Raw genomic sequence first — 27956 nt, 5'->3', positions numbered from 1 at the left:
GGGCTGTAGGGGGCTGTAGGGGGCTTTTTCCCTTCCACAAGAAAATTGGCAAAAAATCTAATATTTCTGCTACTTTGAGCCCAATTTCCAGCTACTTTTGATCCTGAAGCCAACCAAAATCATCTCTATTTCAGTAGTATATCTTCTAGCAAATGATTCTAAGGAATAGCCAATAAAACCATGAAAGCCATCCTAGAAAACACCTCAAAGCTTCTATTTTAAACCAAACACAAATTCAGAGTTTTGCTTTTCCCATCATGCAATGCGTGGGGCAGGACTTTTTCATACTGTGCACACTCACCACACAGACCCATTCTCTCATATCTAGGCCAAAATTTACTGCTCACAGCTTATCCGAGTGAGGTGATCTTGTGACCTAGAACTACGCTACACACTCTAGCCTCAATGATATAGTTCTATGTGATGGCCACTGCAAAAGTTAAAAAAAAAATGCAATAAGTTAAAGAAAAATCTTGTCTTTTAATAGTTTAAATTTATTTTATGAATGTAATAGTATGTAAAATTAAATTCCAAACATATGTTCAGCATTTCTCTTCTGAAAACTTTGCCAGGACATACAAGCAATTTTTATACACATGATTTTTGATACTGTAACCAAACTGAACCCTAATGACATTATTTATTAGATTAATGGAGTAACTCTCCCAAAATATAATACACTTTTTTCAGTTCAAGAGCATGAATATAAGCTTCTCTCTTTTATGTGTGGGTTATTTGTGTATCGTTCCAGTCACGGTATTGTGCCTTTTTTTGTTATTTATGAATATAATCTACAGTCATATTAATTTTATTACAAAAATGAAAGTACTTCAATGATGCAGTGATCAAATTTTCCTATTTACAAAAATATGTGTGATTGTTATGCTTTTATTACAAACTGGTGAGTCTTCAACTTGTGAATGCGTGAGTTATGAACATTCACTCTTTTTTTCTATTTTTTCTGGCCATCTCCCACCAAGGCAGGATGACCTGAAAAAACAAGGAAACACTTTCGCCATCATTCAATCAATGTCTTGTCATAAGTGTGCTGACATCACAGCTCAGATGACCCTCCAACCTGCAACATTCTCACCCTCTTCTTTAGAGTGCATGCACTTCAAAATGTTCATTAGAGATCATATGTAAAAAAATTACTATTTTAAGAGTGATGGTCCTCAGTAACAAATTAATGTTATCCACATTTTCTTTTGTACTATTCTTTCTAATAGGAAGATAGGTTGAAAGTTACAAACAACTCAACTGTAAATTGACAGATTTGGAACACAACTCCTTTATTAGTTGAAGACCCACTGTAATTTTATTTATTCCATCGTATAACACAAACTAAGCCTTTTGTGTCTGATAATAGAGGTACATTTGGAGGATGAATATCGTTTCATCTAGGCCTGTTTCTGAGTCGAAGAGTTTGTCCTGCTTTACAACAACCTGCTCCACCAGAGCGCGCTCACTCGGCGTCATCATCTCTTCAACCTGCAAATGTACAATACAATGATCTAAGAACATTTTAAGCACGTGAATAAATGTGAATATAAGAAGGAATACTCACCAGAAGAAATAACACAATTTTTTTCTACATAAAATGATTAATTTATGTATATTTATAATAGTTCCTTGTATTCACAGTAATATTTCCCTACTCAGATGGTCATAGGTCTCGGGTTTCCTTCCCAGAAGCAATTTTCATTACCTTGCATGTAATGGGGTGTATATAGTATACGTAGGAGCCATTTTTTTTTTTTAACAACAGCCGTCTCCCACAGAGGCAGGGTGACCCGAAAAGTAGAAATGTAAATTTTCTTCTTTTTTACATTTAGTAGTTTATAGAGGAGAAGGGGTTACTAACCCCTTGCCCAGCATTTTAGTTGGCTCTTATAACATGCATGGCTGACAAAGGATAGATTCTTATTCCACTTCCCCATGGAGAAGTAACCATTTATATCATCATTAACTTGAAATCATCCATGAACACAAATATCAAAGAATCTACCCTACCAGCAGGTTATTACCACAGACTAGTGACAGCATGGAGTTTTACACTGGTCACTGGGATACTCCACTAGTTACACTTGTCCAGCTTAACTCTTTATCCCTCATTGCTTCTTGTCATGCAAGGGTTCTGTAATCCATGCTGATACCCTTGCATGTTGACCCAGCCTGTACCTCCAACACAACCATCTGTGTTTTAATGTACCACAGGCTTTCTTGCAGTCTAGCAAAATACAGTCATCCTATCCTTCTCTTTCCTGACTGAATTCTATCAGTCTGTTACAGGACTGTACAGTATCAACATTATGAGATAAGATTTATTCATTGTCACAAGTATCATGAAAAGTAAGATATCCCAGAGTTCCAGTATGCCAATTAGGATTTATTTTTTTTAAACATACTGGCCGTCTCTCACCAAGGTGGAGTGACCCAAAAAAGAAACACCTTCACCATCATTCACTCTATCACTGTCTTGCCAGGGGAGCAAAAAACTACAGTTCAGAGGCCTCTCCAAATTGCAAATATCCTCACCCCTTCCAGGACTTGAGTTCTGGAGGTCTGAAAAATATTCTGTGATTTGTGTCTTAATTTTTTTAATAAATGTAAGCTTAAGCTTCAAGGAAATACAGAGAGTATTCTGAAGATATCCTCCCCAAGAAAATGGGGAATAAAATGGTAAATAACACCTTAACCCTTAAACTGTCCAAAAGTAGATTTATGTTCGCTCGCGTAGCGCTCCGAATGTAGATGTATGTTTTTTTACATGCTTTCTTACGGAGCAAATCAAGGTCGGAGTGCTACGCGCACAAACATAGATCTATGTTTGGACAGTTTAAGGGTTAAGCTTGTTTTTTCCCTACAAGGGTAAAATGCCTGTCCAGATATCTTATATTTTAGAATCTGCTCTTTCTAATGAAGGTTTTTAAGAAAATTGGTTATGCTGCTTTTTTGCTACTGGTCTTCAAAAATGGCCTAATATTCACTGTGAGGTCTGTGAGGGGGTTTTTAGGTACCATTAGCTCCAAAAGTTGTATAAACATGTCTACTTACACAACTTTTACTCTTCTAGATCTGCCACAGCAATAATCTGAACACTGCTGATTGTGTGTGCAGAGGGTTGGTGAAATTTTCACCTGCCTCCACTCTGAGGCCACAGCATTACTACTATTGCATATCATGAACTAAAACTTTCCCAAAGTTAGTATGACATATATATCAACTTTCACATAAAATTTTATCAAAACTGGAGATGGTCAGGTGAGGACCCCAGGTCCACTTGACATGGAATGACCCCTATGCCTGTAATTTTCTCCATTGTTTGAATTTGGTGCTTGGTCTTTTCTGTCACACAACGCCTCATGTACAGTATGACCCCCACATCCGTGGGTTTTGTATCTGCAGTTTCAGTCATGGCCTGAAAATAACCCTTAATTTTGCTTAATAATTGCCTCAAAGTGCAAAAGTAGTGATGGAAGTTCTTCAAAACCTAATAAAAATTGTGAAGTGCTTCCCATCAGTGAATAAGTGATAATTCTCCATTTATTGTGTCTAATTTATCAATTAAACTTGTTAATAGGTATGTATAGGACTTATATACAGTGGACCCCCGCATAACGATCACCTCCCAATGCGACCAATTATGTAAGTGTATTTATGTAAGTGCGTTTGTACGTGTATGTTTGGGGGTCTGATATGGACTAATCTACTTCTCAATATTCCTTATGGGAACAAATTCGGTCAGTATTGGCACCTGAACATACTACTGGAATGAAAAAATATCGTTAACCGGGGGTCCACTGTATAGGGTTCACTACTATCCACAGCAGGTCCTTGGAACGTATCCCCGCGGATACGGGGGTCCTACTGAATCTTTAAAAATCTACATTTCTCGTGGGAATTTAATGTCCACACCAACAAGTATTTAAAAACAAAACATTCTCACCTCCTGAATCTGTTCCTCAGTACCTCCCGACTGCTTGAGATTCTCCACAATCGAGTCCACTCTGGTGCGTTTATCCAACAAGCGACGGTTATCGCTAACAATTGTCTCTCTCTGCACCATTAGGTTATACATGCCTTTATAACACCACTCAAGAACCATGCGCACAACCTGCAAGAAAATTAAGCAAAACAATTTCTGGTTCATGATTTTTTTTCAACGTAGCAGCTGTCTCCCACCCAGGTAGGGTGGCCTAAAAAGAAAAACTTTTGCTTCTTCTTTTTCAAGTCACCCTGCCTCAGCATGTCAAAAAAAAAATACATGGGATAAATATTCTACAATTAGTGTGTACAGTGGACCCCCGGTTAACGATATTTTTTCATTCCAGAAGTATGTTCAGGTGCCAGTACTGACCGAATTTGTTCCCATAAGGAATATTGTGAAGTAGATTAGTCCATTTCAGACCCCCAAACATACACGTACAAATGCACTTACATAAATACACTTACATAATTGGTCACATTGGGAGGTGATCGTTAAGCGGGGGTCCACTGTATTATGATATCTACGAGGAAGCACTAAAATCATGTAGGCGTGGCGAATGAGAGACAACAGGGTTCAGTCTAAGGAAGTGCAGAACAGGTCCATTTCCTAGAATTAAGAACCCCTTACTGGCATTAAGATGCCTCCTCGAGGGGAATTAATTATAATTTCCTCATGACATACAACTATACAAACAGGAACTCCTCAAGGAAAGTTCCTTGATGCTGATGAGGGACTCTTGATCCAAGTAATAAGAACCATCAACCATAAATTCACCCCACTGGCAAACAAATACAGTAAACCCTAGATATGACAAATCTCAGTATAAAAGACTTAAAATTATAGGCAAAAATTCACTGGTTAAGAGAGTGGTGAAGCAATGTAAAAAGAGAGCAAATGAGAGAGTGGGTGAGCTGTTATCAACAAATTTTGTTGAAAATAAGAAAAAGTTTTGGAGTGAGATTAACAAGTTAAGGAAGCCTAGAGAACAAATGGATTTGTCAGTTAAAAATAGGAGAGGAGAGTTATTAAATGGAGAGTTAGAGGTATTGGGAAGATGGAGGGAATATTTTGAGGAATTGTTAAATGTTGATGAAGATAGGGAAGCTGTGATTTCGTGTATAGGGCAAGGAGGAATAACATCTTGTAGGAGTGAGGAAGAGCCAGTTGTGAGTGTGGGGGAAGTTCGTGAGGCAGTAGGTAAAATGAAAGGGGGTAAGGCAGCCGGGATTGATGGGATAAAGATAGAAATGTTAAAAGCAGGTGGGGATATAGTTTTGGAGTGGTTGGTGCAATTATTTAATAAATGTATGGAAGAGGGTAAGGTACCTAGGGATTGGCAGAGAGCATGCATAGTTCCTTTGTATAAAGGCAAAGGGGATAAAAGAGAGTGCAAAAATTATAGGGGGATAAGTCTGTTGAGTGTACCTGGTAAAGTGTATGGTAGAGTTATAATTGAAAGAATTAAGAGTAAGACGGAGAATAGGATAGCAGATGAACAAGGAGGCTTTAGGAAAGGTAGGGGGTGTGTGGACCAGGTGTTTACAGTGAAACATATAAGTGAACAGTATTTAGATAAGGCTAAAGAGGTCTTTGTGGCATTTATGGATTTGGAAAAGGCGTATGACAGGGTGGATAGGGGGGCAATGTGGCAGATGTTGCAAGTGTATGGTGTAGGAGGTAGGTTACTGAAAGCAGTGAAGAGTTTTTACGAGGATAGTGAGGCTCAAGTTAGAGTATGTAGAAAAGAGGGAAATTTTTTCCCAGTAAAAGTAGGCCTTAGACAAGGATGTGTGATGTCACCGTGGTTGTTTAATATATTTATAGATGGGGTTGTAAGAGAAGTAAATGCGAGGGTCTTGGCAAGAGGCGTGGAGTTAAAAGATAAAGAATCACACACAGGGTGGGAGTTGTCACAGCTGCTCTTTGCTGATGACACTGTGCTCTTGGGAGATTCTGAAGAGAAGCTGCAGAGATTGGTGGATGAATTTGGTAGGGTGTGCAAAAGAAGAAAATTAAAGGTGAATACAGGAAAGAGTAAGGTTATGAGGATAACAAAAAGATTAGGTGATGAAAGATTGAATATCAGATTGGAGGGAGAGAGTATGGAGGAGGTGAACGTATTCAGATATTTGGGAGTGGACGTGTCAGCGGATGGGTCTATGAAAGATGAGGTGAATCATAGAATTGATGAGGGAAAAAGAGTGAGTGGTGCACTTAGGAGTCTGTGGAGACAGAGAACTTTGTCCTTGGAGGCAAAGAGGGGAATGTATGAGAGTATAGTTTTACCAACGCTCTTATATGGGTGTGAAGCATGGGTGATGAATGTTGCAGCGAGGAGAAGGCTGGAGGCAGTGGAGATGTCATGTCTGAGGGCAATGTGTGGTGTGAATATAATGCAGAGAATTCGTAGTTTGGAAGTTAGGAGGAGGTGCGGGATTACCAAAACTGTTGTCCAGAGGGCTGAGGAAGGGTTGTTGAGGTGGTTCGGACATGTAGAGAGAATGGAGCGAAACAGAATAACTTCAAGAGTGTATCAGTCTGTAGTGGAAGGAAGGCGGGGTAGGGGTCGGCCTAGGAAGGGTTGGAGGGAGGGGGTAAAGGAGGTTTTGTGTGCGAGGGGCTTGGACTTCCAGCAGGCATGCGTGAGCGTGTTTGATAGGAGTGAATGGAGACAAATGGTTTTTAATACTTGACGTGCTGTTGGAGTGTGAGCAAAGTAACATTTATGAAGGGATTCAGGGAAACCGGCAGGCCGGACTTGAGTCCTGGAGATGGGAAGTACAGTGCCTGCACTCTGAAGGAGGGGTGTTAATGTTGCAGTTTAAAAACTGTAGTGTAAAGCACCCTTCTGGCAAGACAGTGATGGAGTGAATGATGGTGAAAGTTTTTCTTTTTCGGGCCACCCTGCCTTGGTGGGAATCGGCCAGTGTGATAATAAAAATAAAAATAAATTTATTGCAGTACATGTATATCAATAAACTGTGTACAGTACTATATGAGGTGCATTAGTGTTTAAGCAGTTTTTTGCTACTTTATAAACATTATTGATTTAAGACAGTATTCTCCCCTATTAGTCCATTATACTGACTTGGTCTATTTTGATGTTCAAGATAATTACTGAAGACTATTAAGTGAATAAATTTCTTCAGTATACCATTTATTAAGTTTATTGCTTAGATTTACTTGTCAAGTCTATCTGTCAACCGGAGAAATCTATTTAAAAGTTGTTTACTTACTGAACTCATATCAACATGAAAGAGATAAATAATCTTGTTTGCAGGTGATGGTGTTAAGGTTTTCCGCAGCTCATGTATGCGCAGGAAGTTGTCGTGAAGCAGACGGTATGAGAGCAGATTCGCATCCTTTTTCCCAATCATGCTGACTTCTCCAATCATGTCTTGTTCCATCATTTGATTTTTGTGTATTAACCTGCAAAACACATGTTGTCATCATCCTTAATTTTCTCACTGCCAGAATCCAAGTGGAGTTACATGCTGAATTTACATAATGAACAGAAAATGGATGGGACTTAATCTGAGGCCCTGGCATGTAGCAAGTCCTGGCATGTAGCAAGCCAGGACTCTTTATTCACTAGCATACATTCATAACAAATTAACTTTATTAAACTAAAAGAGTACGACAGCCTACTGTAGCCATTTGCTAAGAGTGTTGCATCATGAAACACTGCTTATATTAACAGGGAAGTGTTGCTGTGCTAGCGTGGAAAGTTTTTGTTTTTTGCATATAGTCTTTATATACAAATGTTTATTTTCATTTACCCTTTCTCGATGATCAAACATTTGGTTCTGTGTCTACAATGGCCACACATTTAGCTTTTTTTTTTTTTTCATTTATTTATGAGAGTGCTTGGCCCCCAAGCTAGGTTTTGTTTTAGTATTTTCAATAAGTCAACTTTTTACCCCCAGACAACTGTTTATCCCAAGGTCACACAACTTTGTAACACAAGTCATGATAATGTAAAAAAGTCTCAGAAGGAAAAATTGTCAAGATTAAAGCCTGTTCTATAACATGTTTGTCTTCAGCTCTCATGCTGTTACTTGTGCAAGACAGGTATACAATACTGACAAGATGAAAGTTAAGACACTTGTGCAACATCTGGTTATCTTTATTGTAGACGTTTTGCCATCCAGTGGCTTTATCAATACAGATTATTTGGACATAATAAGAAAACTGAAGAACTATATACAAAAGATGAGGTAATTAGTCCCTCAGCCTTGGAGGTGGAGTTTAGAGCACCGTGGTTGTAGAGATTCTGAAGCAGAGGCAAGGAGACTGGTGCTTATATAAGCGTCAGTAAGTAGGGACGTGTAGCAGACGAGGGCATAGTCACTGGTAGGCGGGATTCCCCAGTGGAAGTAGGTCCTTCCCAAAATGATGGGTTAGTTGTAGTAGCTGTGAAGAAGGTCTTGTAGATGTCCTCTGAACCAAGATAAAGCCACTGGATGGCGAAACGTCTACAATACAGATTACCAGATGTTGCACAAGTGCCTTAACTTTCATGCTGTTATTTGTATACAGAGAGCCTTTTTCTTCTTTCCCTGGCCTCTCCCATTCAATCACATTAATTCCCTACCCTCCCCATAGCTATATGTCTCCCTCTTCCAACTGTTCTTTCACAGCCTCCTGACAATCTCTCTCTCTTCCCTTACCTTCCTCCTCCCTACCTCAGTCCATTCCTTTACCCATTCATTCCTTATCCTTCCTGATGCTTAGGGATGATGCACTTTTTCTATCGCATTTACAAAAAATAGCACTATACTCTGTTAATGAATGCATGGCAGCTGCTGCTGACAGACGAGAGAACAAGTGCACATGAACATGCCTTTTGTTGTTCTTTAAAACACTGGACATTTACCACCAAAGAAGGATGGCTTGAAGAAAACACATTCACCAGTGTTCATTCAACAGATGTCCTGCCAGCAGTGTGCAGATAAAACAAACAACATTCCAACCCAGAGTGCAGGAACTGTACTTCTCACTTCCAGAACTGTAACATCCCCACCCATCCTTCAGAGTGCAGACAAAGTACTTCCCACCTCCAGAACTGTAACATCCCCACCCATCCGTCAGAGTGAAGGCACTGTACATCCCACCTCCAGAACTGTAACATCCCCACCCATCCTTCAGAGTGAAGGCACTGCACATCCCACCTCCAGAACTAACATCCCCACCCATCCTTCAGAGTGAAGACACTGTCCATCCCACCTCCAGAACTGTAACATCCCCACCCATCCCCTCTGGTGAAGGCACTGTACATCCCACCTCAAGAACTATAACATCCCCACCCATCCTTCAGAGGGAAGGCACTGTACATCCCACCTACAGAACTGTAACATCCCTGCCCATCCTTCAGAGTGAAGGCACTGTACTTCCCACCTCCAGAACTTAAGCACAAACATGCCTTCCTTGCAATACAAACCTGAAAATGCGAGCAGCTTTGGAGCCAAATCTCTCTTGCACAATGTTATAAATCAGTATGTAGGTGAGAGACTGGAATGCATTGGACATATTAAGTCTGTACTGACCACCACCAGCATCACCAACTCTTTGCACACAGTCTCCACTCTGCTCCTCTGAAAAAAAAAATACTCATGATATCCTACAGATGGAATTATGTTCCTGAAATCTGTCTAATTATATAATTTTTTAAAATGGACTTAGGAAAATATGGGAAAATTAGACTATGTTACTCAAAGTTTTAGAAATGCCAACTAATATTTTTTAAAGCTTAGTAATTCATTAAGACATAAGGATATTAAAGTTTTCTACTTCTTGGTACTTTCAAATACTACTTGTACGAATGCCAACTGAAGACTATGGAAATGGGATTTTCAATGTGATACTAAACTTTTTATATAAAACTCAGCAATGAACACAAATTTTGTGCTGATAATGCAGAGTTTAATGAGTTCAGTGACTGCATACACAATGATAACCTTTTATCAAGGAATTGATATTTATGTGTACCTCTACCTAGATAAACTTACACACTGTGCTGGCATGCAGGTACACATTAAAATCATTAAGTCTTATTAGTCTTGAAGATGCCATATTAATAATAATAATAATAATAAGGTACCATAATAATAATTATATGATAATAAGATGCCATAATAATAATAATGATAATAATACAGACATTTTGATTAATCCATCTAATTTTTTTCAGAATTATATAATAAATAAGCTATGTAACATATAAACATGATAAATACACATATAGTAGAATAAATTAACATAAATATGAAATGTTTTTCCAGTCGTCTTGTTGGAGTGTCGGAAAGAATAACATTTTCTCTAGTTCAACACCAAAGAAAATGTATACAAATTAGTATTACTGGGGGTAACTGTAGAAAATTATTCCTTTCATATGCCATCACTCAGAGTGTTATTCCTTCTATAAATGGTGTGTTACATGAGAATGGTAGTGTTGCTCTTTATTTATTCTATTTTGCCAATGTGGAGACAACTTGTACACAATGTAAGGTGTTTGAATTATGATATAAGCTTCACACACATGGAAATGAGCATGTATCAACTATACCCATATGCGTTTGTCTGTTTGTTTACACACTCTGTGGCTCTGTCTCCTCTCATTTATTCGTTCCCTCTTGTTTACTCATTTTTATATTGTTTACTCTCCTCTCACCCTACATTAAGACTATAAATGTTTTAAGGTAAGTAATGAGTGTACAGTGTATGCATTTTATCCCTCTAGGGCACTTTAAATGTTGTAGTACATTACGTGTGGGTAGGTTGGCCAGGAGAGCTACCATACCTCCCACACCTGACTTTTTACAATAAATACTACTCACCTCTCACCCTACATTAAGACGACAAATATTTTGAGGTAATTAATGAGTGTACTGTGTATTTTACTTTTTATTGTTTTTTAATGCCTAGTTCTTTTGCTAACTTAATATATGTTGATGTAAACTTGCTATCTGGCATTTAAATGCATTTATAAGTGAAAGAAATGGAGTTCAGCTTTCCAGGAATGTCTGCTTTCCGGCAGTAGCCTGGAACCTAACCTGCCATATAAGTGGGGCCCTACTGTATTTGAACCTGTGGTCTATCATGTCATAATCATACTCTACCAATGGATTGTGAAGGTTACAACATGACTGCCAAATCAAACCCTATGTGTTGCATCAATATCTGTTTTATTATAGCTAATTTCAAAATTGTGTAATACAGATTTTCTAAAGCCCAATGCTAAGGTATAATTATTTTTTCTTGAAAAAATAAGCCTCGTCATCAACAATGATTTAATACCAAACTAAGCCATAATACATTTGCTAAAAGAAAGTCATGTTAATCAGCTTGTTCATTAGATCCATACCATTCTTTACATTATAATAAATAAGTACCTACAACTGAACTCATCTAGGTAGTAGGTTACTAGACAGCAACCACCCAGGGAGGTACTACCGTCCTGCCAAGTGAGTGTAAAACGAAAGGCTGTAATTGTAATGTTTTACATGATGGTAGGATTGCTGGTGTACATTTTTCTGTCTCATAAACATGCAAGATTTCAGGTACGTCTTGCTACTTCTACTTACACTTAGGTCACACTACACATACATGTACAAGCATATATATATATACACACCCCTCTGGGTTTTCTGCTATTTTCTTTCAAGTTCTTGTTCTTGTTTATTTCCTCTTATTTCCATGGGGGAGTGGAATAGAATTCTTCCTCCGTAAGCTATGTGTGTTGTAAGAGGTGACTAAAATGCCGGGGACAAGGGGCTAGTAACCCCTTCCCTTGTATAAATTACTAAATTTAAAAAGATAAATTTTCGTTTTTCTTTTTGGGCCACCCTACCTCAGTGGGATACAGCTGGTTTGTTGAAAGAAGAAGAAGAACTGAACACATTATATTTATGAAGTTCTATGATAAACCATGGAATGGGTGGGGTTTGAACCCATGGCAAACGACTCCTAAAACTTGCCATCAGTTCAAACCTCACTCGTTCTGTGGCTTTTAACTGTATTATTATGATTTTGTGTTCTTTCATAAATCATACTTTGCATCAGTCATAAGTCATCACTACACGTAAAGCCATTCAAACCAGTGAATGAACAAGGGGCTCCTGATGGGCCAATATCTATCCTGAAAAACTCATCGTATTTTCTGGCATATAAGACACATAACAGAAGTACAGTGGTCCCTCGATAATCGTCGGGCTCGATAGTCATCCTTTTCGGAAAGTGTCGCGTTATTTTCATCCAAACATTGGCTCGTAAATTGTCAGTTGACTCGCTAATCGTCGTTCGTCCTGGACACGTACTCACGGCTCTGAGCCGCCTCGGCATCCCTTCCATGGCAAAGAAAAAGGAAATCAAGGAAGCTGTTGTTGCTTGGAGAAAATTGTGGCCAGATTGTGTCCACAAGAGGGATTTTGAAGGGTTTGTGGCTGACCCTGATGAGCCTATGTCAGTTGTGAAATCTATTGTGGCATTGGGGAGTTCCATGGGGTTGGATGTGAGTTTGGAGGATGTGGAAGAGTTGGTGGAGGACCACAACAAAGAGCTAACCACTGAGGAGCTGCAAGAGCTTCAGCAGAAACAGCAACAGATCGCAGCTCAGAATATTGCTGCAGAGGAGGAGGAAGAGAGATGGAAGAAGGTGCCTTCTTCAGAAATTAAGGAGATTTTTGAAATGTGGGGTAGGATGGAAAGATTTATGGAGAAACATCACCCTGAGAAGTATGTTGCAAGCCATATTGGCAACTTGTACAGTGACAGAATCTTGGCCCATTTTAGGGAAGTTTTAAAGAGATGCCAGAAACAGAGCTCTCTGGACACTTTTTTTGCAAGACAGGACTCCAGTGACTCTCAAGCTGGTCCAAGTGGCATTAAGAAACAGAGAAGAGAAGTATGTATGTAACCCCAGAAAAGGACTTGGTACCTGAGGTGTTGATGGAAGGGGATTTCCCTTCCAAACAGTAACTAATCCAATCTCTCTCCTCCTCCAGTCTTCCATACACTAAGAAGAATCACCAATAAAGGTAAGTGTTATACTGTTAATGTTTCATTCATCATGTCCCACTGTATTGTTTATGTACTACAACTATATTTCATGTAAAAAAATTTTTTGTTTTAATACTTTTGGGAAGCAGGAACATATTAATTGTATTTACATTATTTCTTATGGGGAAAATTTATTCAGAAATTGTCTATTTCGATAATCGTCGCACTTCCAGGAACGGATTAATGACAATAAACGAGGTACCACTGTATCATAACGGTAAATCAGTAATCATATTCAAGGGTTAATTACACCTTATTTTACGCTAAAGCGTAACCCTGACCTTGAGCCTATTAGACTCGGTGATTTTCCAAGACTTTTTGTGAGAAAAAAGTGTGCCTTATATACTGGAAAATACGGTAATATCTTGTTTTTTATGCCCATGCATGTGTCACCCTGCCTCGGTGGGAGACGGCCGACTTGTTGAAAAAAAAAAAAAAAAAGCATGTGTTAAAATAATATTTACAATTTCAGAGCATAAAAAAATAAAAAGCTACAATAATGTAGCTGAAACAGTTCACCAAAAACCCCAAAATGGAAAAGACCTCTATTTAGTGGATTTCAGAAATGAGGAAGAAAATTTGCTGGCTCATTTGATTCATAAACTTATGCAGTTCCTCTCCTAATTATGGGTTTTTGGTGAAATTCAGATCATAACAATAAAACTTTTTTTTTCAACACATCAGCCATCTCCCTAAAATGAAAACCAAAGGTTTTTCTTATTACATGTAGTAATTTATACAGGAGAGGAAGCAACTAGCCCCTTGCTAAAACAAAACTATATCTCACCTAATATCTTGAGATACTGATCTAGATACTTCAGGTCTTTCAGCTGATCCCTGATATCTGCTGCTGTGACAACATTCATGACGGGAGCCCAGGGGTCTGATACCTTGTATGAACACTTCAGCATGGCACCAAAACATTCTCCTGCTAGGGGATCAATTCGTCGGACAATGCTGTTGCAAATTTCACTGTCTCTGCAAAAGTTATAAACTATTATGATATAATTTGGCATACTTCATACATATATAGCCATTCAGCTAGGCTAAACATCCAGATTGTTCAGCCTAGTTGAATGGCTATACTCCTGCCTCTGGCCACAGGCATCTGGTGATCAATTCTCAAGTGAATATTCTAGAAAAAATGATAAAAATGACAGAATGTTCATATTACAGCAGAGGAAAAAAGTCTTAAAATGACAGTACATCAATGCACACTGATGATAATGGAGGTCCAAAAAAAAAAAATTGCAATAGTGTTATGCTATATGACTCAATATGAAAATACAGCAGAGACAATGATTAATTTGTGAAAAAATACTTAAGTTTAATTATTTGGCAAAAAGTTAGTGTATAACAGTGAAAACAAACAAGCTGAAGAATGAGGCACTTCTACAACATTTTGGAAGCTTTACTGAGGAAACATTTTGCCAGCAAGTGGCTTCTTCAGTCCAACACAGAGAAAAACAATAAAAGATGAGAAGGAGAATAAGGTAATCAGTCCCTCAGCCTGGAGCAGATGAGTTCAGTCCAAGATTCCCCAATGTTGCACAAGTGTCTGATTCTTCAAAACAAATTTTACATGGTATGTTGAGCTAATGGTGAATACAGCAGTAAACTCTTAATTTAATGGACCACTATTTAATAGATTTTGGAAGAATGAAACAAAATTTGCTGGTTCAACTGATTCAGAAAGAATGGAATTCATCAGTTACAAAAAGTCTCTATTATTGCTGCAATGACAGCAAAACAATGTTATCTCTGACTATTACCAACCACTGCTCCTCCTCCCCGTTAGTCCACTAAACTGAAGATTTACTGTATGCAGTATTTTTAATAAGTCAGCTCTCTTATAAAGTTACTCTATTTACACTACACATACATTCTCTCACATAGGAGAATGAAACTCAAGTCAATATTTTGGTCTGACTTGGACTATTTAGTTACAATCACGGTATTGTGCCTTTTTATTCTCCTCTATTTAATGCAATTTTTCATAAATGCGACTGAAAAATTACATCAAAATTTAATAGTACATATTATGAAAACCTCTCCATGCACTACTAAATTTTTGTTGCCCTTTTTCAATTGCATTCATGAAACACTGTATTATACAGAAAGGTTTTATAAGACAGCCGACTGTAACTCACAAAGTTTGCTCTGCCTGAGTTTTTGCAAACAAATTTTATTTCTTTGCAAAGGTTACAACGTGTGATTACATTTAACCCTTTCACTGTCGAGATCCCTGATTCTAAACACTTGTTCTGGGTCGAAAAATATTCAATAAAAAAAATTATTTTTTCTTATGAAATGATAGAGAATCTTTTCCCGATGGTAATGACACCTAAAAAAAAAAAAAAAGAAATTTGATGGAAAACTTACGGAATTACGCTCTCACGAATTTAGCAGTCTCGGCGACATTCACGCATCGCTGATTCTGTCCACTTTGAGCCCCATTTTTAGCCAATTCCATTGTTCCAGTCGACCAAACTCATAGCTATTTCGCTAGAACTCCATTTTTTTCTATCAACTGAGTACAATAAACTGCCCATTTACTGATTTCAACTACCCAATAAAGTGATCAAAAATTGGTAATTTGGCCAATTTCATACACAATTTAAATAAGGCCAATTTCAAAATAGGGGCCAGAATAAACAATGCAGACATTCCTAGCACTAATATAACATTTTCTCTGTTCATCAGTTACGTCTCCAGGCCCTCTCATATTACGCTTGCCTTCCATTTTGAATTTTTATTCACACAAAAAATGGAAAATTTACTGTTATGCAGACTTTGCATTACTGTAAAAATGGTATAAATAATATCAGCATATTTGTGAAAGCATATTAGACCCACCATTTGATGTGTATTAGACGTGTGGCATGATTTGTTTACTCTTGAACATGGGCAAAAATTGAACATTTCTGCTACTTTGAGCTCAATTTCAAGGTACTTTTAGTCCGAAAACCATTCAAAAATCATCTTTATTTCTGTAATGTATCTTCCATTCTATCAAATGAGACAAAGAAAACGAGAATACATTCATAAATACGAAAATGCACCGCAAAGTCGGTGTTTTAAACCAAACACACAGTCTTTTTTTTTTTCTCATGCACTACATGCTGCAGGATTTTTTTTATACTGCACACACTGAGCACAGACTCATTCTCTCACATGTAGGCCTACCAGCTCTCTCCCGCCAGATCTGAAGGCACTAGAATTTTGGTGTAGTATTACAGGACCGACACTGGCTCTCAAGCCATGATACTATGGGAACGACAATGAAAGGGTTAATAAGTGTTAAGTACAAAGAAAGATACTAACATGCCAGGGCATTCTTTGAAGTGAAGAATATGAAAATGTAACCCAAATTATCCAAGAAATTAAAAAATATTATGCATGGATATACTTTTTACCAACCTGAATTCTATGTGGAATCTATCATAATTGAGCCTCCAGAGCACATTAGCATCTGGGTGGATGAACGTTGGGGCAGTAGTTTCTGTACGCCGGTGTTGTATCTCCTGCTGCAGGGCCTTCAGATCAAGTAACTCTGGAGGTAAACTGTTAACCAAGGATGAAAAGACTAATATGGTGCAGTATTTCAGTTCACTGTTCACATACTAAACAAGCTATTGTATAAATATAGGAAATTCTCAACTGTATAACATTCATAATACACGAAGTCTTCAATGTACAAACATAGGGACCTTCTCTATTGTGTATTATAACAATATAATAATATACATAATATAGATGATTCTCAACATGCTCATAAGTTGAGACTTACTGTAAACAGAACTGTGGCCCCAGCAGTAAAGCGCTGACCTGTTAATCTCGGGACCATAGTTCAAACCTCCCGTCGACTTTTCTGTTTACTCACTGACAGACTTTCATTATGACTTAAATTGAGTTCAATCACTGACTTACCAGAAACATAATGACCTCATAATTTGGATGAACCACTAAAGTGCAACTTCTCCACCTTACAATAGTACCCCTGTATCCATAGGGTTTACACCTCAAGACCTACTGTGGATACCCGAAACAGTGGATAGCAAACTCTATATAAATGTAATTTTTTGTTTACCTACTTATATACCTATGATAAAGTTTGTTAAATTATGCACAATAAGTGGAGAATTAGCACTTTTTCACTGTTGGGAAGCAATTCACAGCTTCTCTTAATAATGACCTCAAAGCACTACTTTTGTGCTTTGGGGACATTATTAAGCAAAATTAAGGGATATTTTTGGGCCATGGTAAACTGTGGATAACTGAAACTGCAGAAACTGAATCCACAGATATGGGGGCTCTACTGTATATCCATTTTAATTAGGGGAAAAGTGCTAGACCCACAGGAGACAAATAGCACCAAGGGAATGGAAAGCATTCATATTTGATCCAAGGAAGGGAAGGATGTCCAATTCCTTAAATCAAGAGTCCCTCAAGAGCATCAAGGCACCTCCCTTGAGTGGACTTACCTATACAGATCCTCCTCTTTGATAGTGAGAACAGGTACTGGTTTAGTAGAGTCTTGAGGTGAACTGCACCGCTGAATAAACTCATTCTCAATGAGTTTTAAGAGATGGTTCCTAATTGTAATATGACGTTGCTCATAGTTGCTCCCACTGCTAGCAGAAGTGTCTGAAATATTTTAAGAAAAAAGAAAACTGTCCTAAGTTGGGCTCAGAAAAATCACTGTGAAAATACATGTGCTAAATACTGTTCGGAATCTGCAAAAGAATTTTAAACAGTTATTTATTCATGATAATTTACTGTATTTTCTGGCACATAAAGTGCAAAATTTTCCCACAAGTCTTGGAAAAGCAGCCTGCATCTTATATGCTCAAGATCAGAGTCAAGAGTAGACCTTGTATACCTGGAGTATACCTGGAGAGGGTTTCGGGGGTCAATGCCTCCACGGCCCAGTCTGTGACCAGGTCTCGTGGTGGATCAGGGCCTGATCAACTAGGCTGTTAGTGTTGGCCACACGCAACCCAACGTACGAACCACAGCCTGGCTGGTCAGGTACTGACTCCAGGTATCTGTCCTGCACCTTCTTGAAGATAACCAGGGGTCTATTGGTAATCCCCCTTATGTATGCTGGGAAGCAGTTGAATAGTCTTGGGCCCCTGACACTTATTGCATTGTCTCTTATAGTGCTAGTGGCACCCCTGCTTTTCATTGGGGGAATGTTGCATCATCTGCCGAGTCTTTTGCTTTCATAGGGAGTGATTTTCGTGTGCAAGTTTGGTACTAATCCCTCTAGGATTTTCCAAGTGTATATAATCATGTATCTCTCCTGCCTGCATTCAAGGGAGTACAGGTTGAGGAACTTCAAGCGTTCCCAGTAATTTATGTGTTTTATCGCAGTTATGTGTGCCGTGAAGGTTCTCTGTACATTTTCTAGGTCAGCAATTTCACCCAGTGGCGTTGTAAGGAGGGGGCGGGAGGGCCGCCCCGGGTGACACTATTTAGAGGGTGACACTATAGAGCCTCTAAAGAAGATGACACTAATGCCCAAAACAGTGCTGCACCAACATAAGAAAAGATCCTATTACTATATGATTAAAGAGTACAAATAGGCCTATATAGGGAAAATCATTGATTTTGATGATGTGATAGATGATTTTGCAGGATTGAAGGCAAGGAAATGTAAGATCAGATTCACTGAGATGTTACTTGTACTCAAAGTCAAATCAGAACTAGTGTTTCTCTGATATTGCAATGTTTTTCTCTATTTTTCAAGTTTTTTGTTTTGGCATTGTTGAAGATGAATAAATGTAGGATCTGTTGGCTGTACTCAAAGTGGAATTTGAGTTTATGTTTCCTCAATATTACTACGATTATTTATTTTATCATTAATAAAGTTGAGAAGTATTCTCCTGTTCAGTTTATGGCCCTTAAACATTCTCATTGCTAAACATTAGTTACTGGTCACTCAGTACTGACGTAAATGGAGTTTACTCCCCCATCCCCCCACCCTTGGATTTCATGGGGGTGACACCAAAGATGCCACCCCAGGTGACACCAACAATAGCGATGCCACTGATTTCATCTGCATTGAAAGGTGCTGTTAGTGTGCAGCAATATTCCAGCCTAGATAGAACAAGTGACCTGAAGAGTGTCATCATGGGCTTGGCATCCCTAGTTTTGAAGGTTCTCATTATCCATCCTGTCATTTTTCTAGCAGATGCAATTGATACACTGTTATGGTCTTTGAAGGTGACATCCTTTGACATGATCACACCCATGTCTTTTACATTAGTTTTTTGCTCTATTGTGTGGCTGGATTTTGTTTTATACTTCGATATAGTTTTAATTTCTTCACGTTTTCCATATCGGAGCAGTTGAAATTTCCCATTATTGAACTTCATGTTGTTTTCTGCAGCTCATTTAAAGATTTGGTTGATGTCCTCCTGGAGTCTAGCAGTGTCTTCAATGGAGGACACTGTCATGCAAATTCGGGTGTCATCCGCAAAGGAAGACACATTGCTGTGGTTAACATCCCTGTCTATGACAAATATGAGGATGAGGAACAGGATGGGAGCGAGTACTGTGTCTTGTGAAACAGAGCTTTTCACCGTAGCTGCCTCAGATATTACTCTGTTTACTACTGCTCTTTGTGTTCTATTTGTTAGGAAATTATAGATCCATCTACCAACTTTTCCAGTTACATGTATTCCTTTATCAAGCATTTTGTGCACTATTACACCATGGTCACACTTGTCAAAGGCCTTTGCAAAGTCTGTGTATACTACATCTGCATTTTGTCTGTCTTCTAGAGCATCCAGGACCTTGTCATAGTAGTCCAGTAGTTGGGACAGACAGGATCGACCTGCTCTAAACCCATGTTACCCTGGGTTGTGTAACTGATGGGTGGCGATCTCGCTTCTTAGAACCCTTTCAAAGATTTTTATGATATGAGATGTTAGCGCTATCGGTCTGTAGTTTTTTGCTATTGCTTTATTGCCCCCTTTGTGGAGTGGGGCCATTTTTGTTGTTTTTAGCAGCTGTGGGACGACCCATGTTACGCTTCAGCAGCTGTTTACTAACAATATGTTACAACTGTTTGCAAATATCATCTTATATTCTTGTGCACTTTATATGCGGGAAAATATGGTAGGTATTGCATGAACAAGGAAGGTGGAGCACTGCAGCAGGCCTACTGCTACTGGCCCATGTTAGGCAGATCTTTCTCATATTTGTGGCTACAGCAGCAGAGCTTTGCTTTTGGTGTCCCACCTTAAAGAAATTGTTCAGTGTATATTTTTTTATTAAATTCTTAATGGGTGAAGCACTTACTACATCCTCTTGTAATCAATTCTATTGATCTCCCACACTGAAGAAAAATTTCCTAGTATCCTAGTAGGTGGCTTTAAAGGGTTTATCTTTTCCATGAATAACAGGATGAGCCTAATTTTTTATTACATGTGACTCACAGATGCATTTTGTTATATTTATGCGGAAGAGTAACAACACGATTGCAAACAAATCATGGAATGGATGGGATTTGAACCCAGTGCTTACACTGGCCTAGAGTTTTACGATTCACCATGGGTTCAAACCCCACATGTTCCGTGGTTTATGGGAAAGAACTAAACACATTAGGCATACAGTAGTTAGGGAATGAGTGGTAATCAGATTTGGTCCAAGGACTCTTCAGTAACATTAGGCACATTTCCTCCTGAATGGATAAATCAAGAAAGAAAAAATAGTGAAGGATTTTGATAATATATCAAAGGGGGTGCCTTAATGTCAGTATAGGGCTCTTGACCCAAGAAATTGTAGCTCTTTTTCCCCTTTAGTAGATAGAATTTGATTACCTCCCATTTCCCAGGTGCATATGACCCTTATGCATTTTGCCATTATTAATATTAATGGTTATGCTAAATACTGCTGTAATTTACAAATCAGCCATAGACCATGGCCATTTACAAATGCACCAAATTTTGTAAATTCCTAGAAAGTCTTAATTTTGCAACAAGTAGAGTAAATCCTCAGTATAATGCCTAAAATAAAGGGCAAGTCACTAGCTAAATCGACCTTTAACTCCTTTATTTCCAATATTTACTGTAATACAACAATAAATTGCATTGCACTGCCCAAAATGCACAGCATGCTAGCGGATTTTTTTTGTTCCTAACAATATTTTATCATATGTAAACTACATTATCTGTGACCTGCATAAAAGACAAAAATTTTAATTTGAATTTACTTAGTTTTTTTTGTTATTTAATGTTATTTTGATTTAATGAACACTGGAACAATTCCTCCTGGTACAGCATATCCAGGAATTACTGTACAGGTGCTCCTCTGGAACAAATTAAGTTCATGACCTGAGGTACCACTGTAACTACTGTCACTGAATAAGTAAATAAACAAATAATTACTGAAACTACATACCAGTACTGAAAAGTAAATAAATACAAGTTACAGACGTGCCACCTTCATGCTGAGTAATTATCTCAAGTTTCACCTGCAAAGTAATTGCTTTTGCACCATTGTAAAGCTGAAATATATATTGTAATTCAAGGATTTACTGTGCATGTTAATTTTAAAGCAGTTAGAATGGCTCTTTCTGAGTTTACCGTTATCTGAAGCTTCCAGTAATTTAACACATGATGTAATGATAATGTGTGAGGCAGTGGCTTGTCCTTCCTTCAGTAAAACATCCACTACCATTTCTTCCTCTTCTCCAAACTTCTCACGGACCAGAAAAACATATCTGTAAAAATTGTTAGTTACAACGAATTAAAAAACTGATATGGCATTTTGTATTTTTTACATTCAGTATTTAATAATCTGGAACATGCCAATTTTTCATTTAAAATATCTGTGTAAGGTTAAAAATACAATGCTGCATATTTGGTAGGTAAAAATTACATGCATTGTATACCTAACCTATAGACCTGATCTACTTCCACTTGTGAATTTCTCCACTGGTGACTCTGCCTACCACTGCTCCACCTCATCTGTCTGCAGTATATAAGCCCTATATCCACAAATATACTGCACTATTATCAAGATTGATGGATTGAACACATTGAATCCAGGCTGAGGGACTGATTACCATAAACATCACCTCATCTTCCACCATTTCTCTGCACTGAACTGAAGAAGCCACTAGCTGGCAAAATGTTTAAAAAAATAAAGACATGCAAGTCTTGCACAAGTGTCTTATTGATCAACATTATATACTGTACTAAGTTTCTTCATTATGAAGAAAAGTGTTCAAAAGGCTTCTACAGCCACAGAAAGCATAACTTCTCGAAGCAAAATAGAACGTATTTCTCTGAAATCTGAATATCATGCCTGAAAGATAATTCCTTTGAGTAAGTTCAGCAATAGTGAAGTACAGGAGGGCCCTGCTTATTTGACATCCTCTTTTCGATGTTTTATATTTTTGCTGGCTTTCAAATGAGCCATTGTTCATTATATTTGATGGTTTCTGTATAGCAGTTGCGTAAGGGAAGAGCAACCGGCCCCATATTTTAAGGTAAGTATTGTATGTACTATGTATTTATTTTACTTTTATGTTTTTTTTTATGCCTAGCTGCACTGAGCACTTAATATACAATGGTGTAAACACATTATCAGGCATTTTATATGCATTCAATAATGAAAAAATGCTCTTTTCCACCCACTAGTGATTTTTGCTTATTACACGGGAGGGACCTAAGAGCCATACAAACAGGGCCCTCTTGTACATACAGTGGTACCCCGAGTTTCATACAGTTCCCAACTCGAACAATTATGTGAGTGTATTACTGTAAGTGCTTTTGTAAGTGTGTGTTTGGGGGTCTGAAACAGACTAATCTAATTTACATTATTCCTTAAGGGAACAAATTCGTTCAGTAATGGCACTCCAACAGCCTTCTGGAATGAATTATGGCCGAAACTCGAGGTACCATTGTAATGTACTCTGTCTCTAAGCACCTGTTTCTCCTTGTGGAATGGTGAGTGTGTTAAGCATAAGTTTTATCAATCTTTGTAATTTGTTACTGCCAAAGAGATTTTCAGGTAACTACCGTATATCATACCTGGGAAAGCGCAGAATAAGAAGGATTCGATCATGGAGTAAGGTATAGCATGGTATCCCAGGTCGCCATTCCTCCCACGTCACGAGGTTGTGCTGAACCAGAACTGCTATGGCCTCGGATACCTGTTTACAGGAAAATTATTAGTACAGCATTTTCAAATGTTAGTGCTAACCCTGCATGGTCACACATGAATGTTTTCAGAAATAATACATCAAAAACTTATTTTAGCTAGTGCTAACCCTGTATGGGTCATACAACAATGTTTACAGAAATAAAATAAGATTTTCTCCGGATTATTACCCCAGATGGTTAGTAAATCAGGATAGCCCAATTAAGTCTGTAAGTCATCAGGGACTGTCAGTTTTATTACCATTGGAATCCTTTAATCCTCTCCCCCAGGATGCAACTCAAAACAGCCAACACCCAGATACCTACATACTGCTAGGTGAACAGGGGCAACAGGTGTCAGGTAACATGCTCAGCATCTCACCAGTATCAGGGAGCAGTCCCTGGTCTCTCAGTGTGTGCTGATGATGCTACCAACTGAGCCATAAGCACCTGAAAGGTGTCTAGAATTTATCTTAGATGAGTGAACACACTGGGTATGTTTCCTTAAGACCTTTTGCCCCTGTTTAGCTATCAGTAAGTAGGTACTTTCTCGATAGTTGCAACAGGACCCATAGGCATAACACTAGGCACAGAAAATCTCTATGATATTTCTCGTGTCTGACCAAATCTCTTTAAAAATTCAATGTACATAAAACAGCCCAAATTCTGGAACTCTCTGCTGCAAATATACAGAACCACTGTCTCAGCCAACATTTTCAAAACTACCATTAAAAACCACCTTGTCTCCTTAGCATATCCCAACATCAGCTAAATATGTGAAAACTACATGTCTATATTCTCAATGTCACAAACATGTGTAAAACAATAAAATCTTATTCTTAATATCTGTAATCCTCCCAACCATTAAAACAGTCTGAGTCCTCTTATGTTTATATGCTAGTATCCTCAATATCTATAATCCTATAATAATAATACATGTAATCAAACCTGTAATTCTTTTATACATGTATTCCAAATAAATTTTTCTTTTTCTACTGTTACATGAATTCTGGAAGCACCCAAAAAACTATGCAAGGTTACAAATATTAAGTATATACATTATAACAGTTACTGCAATATTTTGAGTGGCATGCCAGGCTGTGGTACTTATGCTAGCCTGCATACAGCCAGTATCAATACCCTGACTGATCAGGCCAGCAACTAGTAGGCCTAGACTGGGCCATGGGAGGCGACAACCCTCCAGAACAGGTAGGTCATCGCCCCCTTTATTTTTTTTTTTTTTTTTTGCAAATCCATTGAAATAACATTATGCATAGCAAAAGGAAGTGCTTATTGTACTGGCAGTCACAGAGCAAACAGTTTGTAAGTTCATTTAGGTATTGGTACACATAAGTACACTTATCATACATAGTGTAAATTACCTAGGATAACCCAAAAATAAGTCAGTGACTTATTTCTATTGGGGTCCTTGTTAATGACTACTGACATGGTAGTGGAGTAGCAACTAGTTTATAGGTTAGGTTGCATACACCTATAGAAAAATATTTAATCATAAATAACCAGATTTAAAATAAATGAAGGCAACACATCTGGCAATAAGGTTCAGTATGTATGTCTATTTACATTCCAGTAACTGGCTGCTGGTCACATAGCCTTGTAAGTTTCTTTAAGTACAGGCACACATAAGTACAATTATTATACATAGTAATATATGTGTAAATTACCTAGAATAACCCAAAAAAAGCCCAAGTTAATTATTTCCATTGGGGTCCTTGACCACTGGAAAATAGGTACATGTATAAAACTTAAAATACTATGATAAATGTCAAAACAATTATATTAATAAAATGTAGCAATAGATGCTTAATTATTATATATATTCACAGGGAAAGGTTAGTGGACAAGTTTGGGAAGGTGTGTAAAGGTAGAAAGTTGGAAGTGAACATAGATAAGAGGAAGGTGATGAGGGAATCAAACAATTTAGATAAAGAAAAATTGGATATTACATCGGAGGGAGGGAGTAGGGGAAGAAGTGAATGTTTTCAGAAATTTGAGAGTTGACGTGTCAGCAGATGGGTTTATGAAGGATGAGGTAAACCATAGAATTGATGAAGGAAAAAAGGCGAGTGGTGCATTGAAGTATCTGTGGAGACAAAGAGCATTATCCATGAAGGCAAAGAAGGGAATGTACGAGAGTATAGGGGTACCAACACTCTTATATGGGTGTGAAGCTTGGGTTGTAAATGCTGCAGCGAGGAGGCGGTTGGAGGCAGTGGAGATGTCGTGTCTAAGGGGCAGAGAATTCATAGTGTGGAAATTAAGAGGATTTGTGGAGTTAATAAAAGTATTAGTCAGAGGGCTGTTGAGGTGTTTTGGTCATTTAAAGAGAATGGAACAAAGTAGAATGACTTGGAGAGTGTATAAATCTATTGGGGAAGGAAGGCGGGGTAGATGTCGTCCTCAAAAAGAGTGGAAGGAGGGGGTAAAGGAAGTTTTGTGGGCATGGGGCTTGAACTTCCAGCAAGCGTATGTAAGTGTGTTAGGAGTGAATGGAAACGAATGGTTTTTGGGACCTGACGAGCTGTTGGAGTGCAAGCTGGGTAATATTTTGTGAAGGGATTCAGGGAAACTGGTTAGCCAGACTTGAGTCCTGGAAATATGAAGTACAATGCCTGCACTTTAAAGGAAGGGTTTGGGATATTGGCAGTTTGGCAGGATGTCTAGCCTGCCGTATCTCAGCGCCTCTGCAAAGACTGATTATGAGTGATGGTGAAAATTGTTGAATGATGATGAAAGTTTTTTCTTTGTTTTTGGGTCACCCTGCCTCAGTGGGAAACAGCCGTGCTAAAAAAAAAAAAAAAATTCACAGGGAAGCTCTAAAACCATAGGGGCCATACATTAAATGCTCAATTTGTCATGTGTTACCAGAGATATATAATGCTGATGGATTGGGATCCTTGCAATCTTACATTATTATTATTATTATATTCACAAGGAAGTGCTAGACCCACAAGGGTCATATGAGGAATTTCAGGTAATCAGATTTGATCCAAGGAAAAATAAGACTGCTTCAGTTACTTAGCACTGAATGATTCATACGGTCGTGGAACTGTTGAATATATGAACACTTTAATTCCTTGGATCAAGAGCCCTTTACCAGCATCAAAGCAATTCACTAACTAACCCATTATTGTTCATGCGGAAGCATTAAACTCTCAGGGCTAACACAGCACCTGGAGGAATGGGAGGCAATCAGGCTCGATCTAAGGGAAGGCAGGTCCAATTCCTTGGATCAAGAGCCTTCGTTATCAAGTAACCTCCCACGAGGAAATTAAACCAGTTCCATGGATCAAGAGCCCTTCACTATCCCCAAGTAACCTCCCACTAGGAAATTAAACCAATTCCATGGATCAAGAGCGCTTCATTATCCCCAAGAAACCTCCCACGAGGAAATTAAACCAGTTCCATGGATCAAGAGCCCTTCACCATCACCATAAAACAGGTGAGTACAAAGAGGAAGAGCGTCTGTCTCGCAGTCAGCAGACGGAGGATCAAGCCCCCACCACATCTTGTGCTGAATGACCCACACGGGTTTAGCGCTTAACGTGAATTATATTAAAATTATTATTATTGTTCACCATCACCAAATAACCTCCCACGAGGGAATTAAGTCACTAACTTGGATCAAGAGCCCTTGTCTTACCTTAGATAACGGCAGCTTGGAATAAGTAACAATAACTCTCAATGGATTAACACCTTTCTGGAAGAGCACCTCACCAACTTTGGCCACAATATTCCCAAAATATTCATTGAGAATTTTGTAACAAACTTTTTGTAAGTAGTAAGACATTTTTCAGAGGGTTTGTTATTGTTATGGTTGTTAAGGGCTCATACGGCTCATGCTGTGTATAAGGGTCACCATGGTTCTCTATAATTAAGGGTCACCATGGTTCTCTCTATATTTAAGGGTCACCATGGTTCTCTCTATATTTAAGGGTCACCATGGTTCTCTATATATTTAAGGGTCACCATGGTTCTCTCTAAGGATCACCACAGTTCTCTCTATATTTAAAGATCACCATGGTTCTCTCCATATTTTAGGATCACCATGGTTCTCTCTGTATTTAAGGATCACCATGGTTCTCATCATATTTAAGGGTCACCATGGTTCTCTCCATATTTAAGGGTCACCATGGTTCTCTCCATATTTAAGAGTCACCATGGTTCTCTCTATATTTAAGGGTCACCATGGTTCTCTCTATATTTAAGGATCACCACGGTTCTTTCTGTATTTAAAGGTTACCACGGTTCGCTCAGTATTAAGTGTCACCGTGCTTCTCTCCGTATTTAAGGCTCACCATGGTTCTCTCCATATATAAGGGTCACCACGGTTCTCTTCATATATAAGGGTCACCACGGTTCTCTTCATATTTAAGGCTCACCATGGTTCTCTCCATATATAAGGCTCACCATAGTTCTCTTCATATATAAGAGTCACCACGGTTCTCTTCATATTTAAGGCTCACCATGGTTCTCTCCATACATAAGGCTCACCATGGTTCTCTCCATATATAAGGCTCACCATGGTTCTCTCCATATATAAGGGCCACCGTGGTTCTCTCCATATATAAGGTCACCACTGTTCTCTTCATATTTAAGGGCCACCATGGTTCTCTCCTTAAATAAGGGTCACCACGGTTCTCTTCATATATAAGGCTCACCATGGTTCTCTCCATATATAAGGGCCACCGTGGTTCTCTCCATATATAAGGTCACCACGGTTCTCTTCATAT

At 38.4% G+C, this 27956-nt stretch overlaps 1 protein-coding gene across 1 annotated transcript; it reads right to left on the bottom strand.

Moving 5' to 3' along the window:
- Positions 1 to 473: 473 nt before the first annotated feature.
- On the bottom strand, positions 474 to 27062 carry Polr3C (RNA polymerase III subunit C). Its single transcript, XM_053797753.2, has 10 exons — positions 26867 to 27062; positions 23095 to 23216; positions 21643 to 21779; positions 17533 to 17695; positions 16469 to 16612; positions 13836 to 14026; positions 9432 to 9585; positions 7228 to 7420; positions 3950 to 4117; positions 474 to 1491 (listed from the first exon to the last, which is right to left on the bottom strand). The coding sequence occupies exons 1-10, from the start codon at positions 27011 to 27013 to the stop codon at positions 1345 to 1347; spliced, it is 1566 nt and encodes a 521-aa protein (XP_053653728.1). The 5' UTR covers positions 27014 to 27062; the 3' UTR covers positions 474 to 1344.
- Between the last annotated feature and the right edge of the window lie 894 nt (positions 27063 to 27956).

This window comes from Cherax quadricarinatus, chromosome 85 (genome assembly GCF_038502225.1).
Source record: "Cherax quadricarinatus isolate ZL_2023a chromosome 85, ASM3850222v1, whole genome shotgun sequence".
Lineage (NCBI taxonomy): Eukaryota > Metazoa > Arthropoda > Malacostraca > Decapoda > Parastacidae > Cherax > Cherax quadricarinatus.
The sequence above is the reverse complement of the archived record's forward strand: the minus strand, read 5'-3'. Positions and strand labels throughout refer to the sequence as shown.

Bases quoted from the DNA above. Each gene is read 5' to 3' on its own strand.
- Polr3C (XM_053797753.2), bottom strand. From the start codon at position 27,013: ATGTCTTACTACTTACAAAAAGTTTGTTACAAAATTCTCAATGAATAT. The intron at 23,217-26,866 runs GTAAGACAAGGG...TCCTGTAAACAG, and splicing joins CCAAGCTGCCGTTATCTAAG to GTATCCGAGGCCATAGCAGT. The intron at 21,780-23,094 runs GTATGATATACG...CAATTTTTACAG, and splicing joins CTTATTCTGCGCTTTCCCAG to ATATGTTTTTCTGGTCCGTG.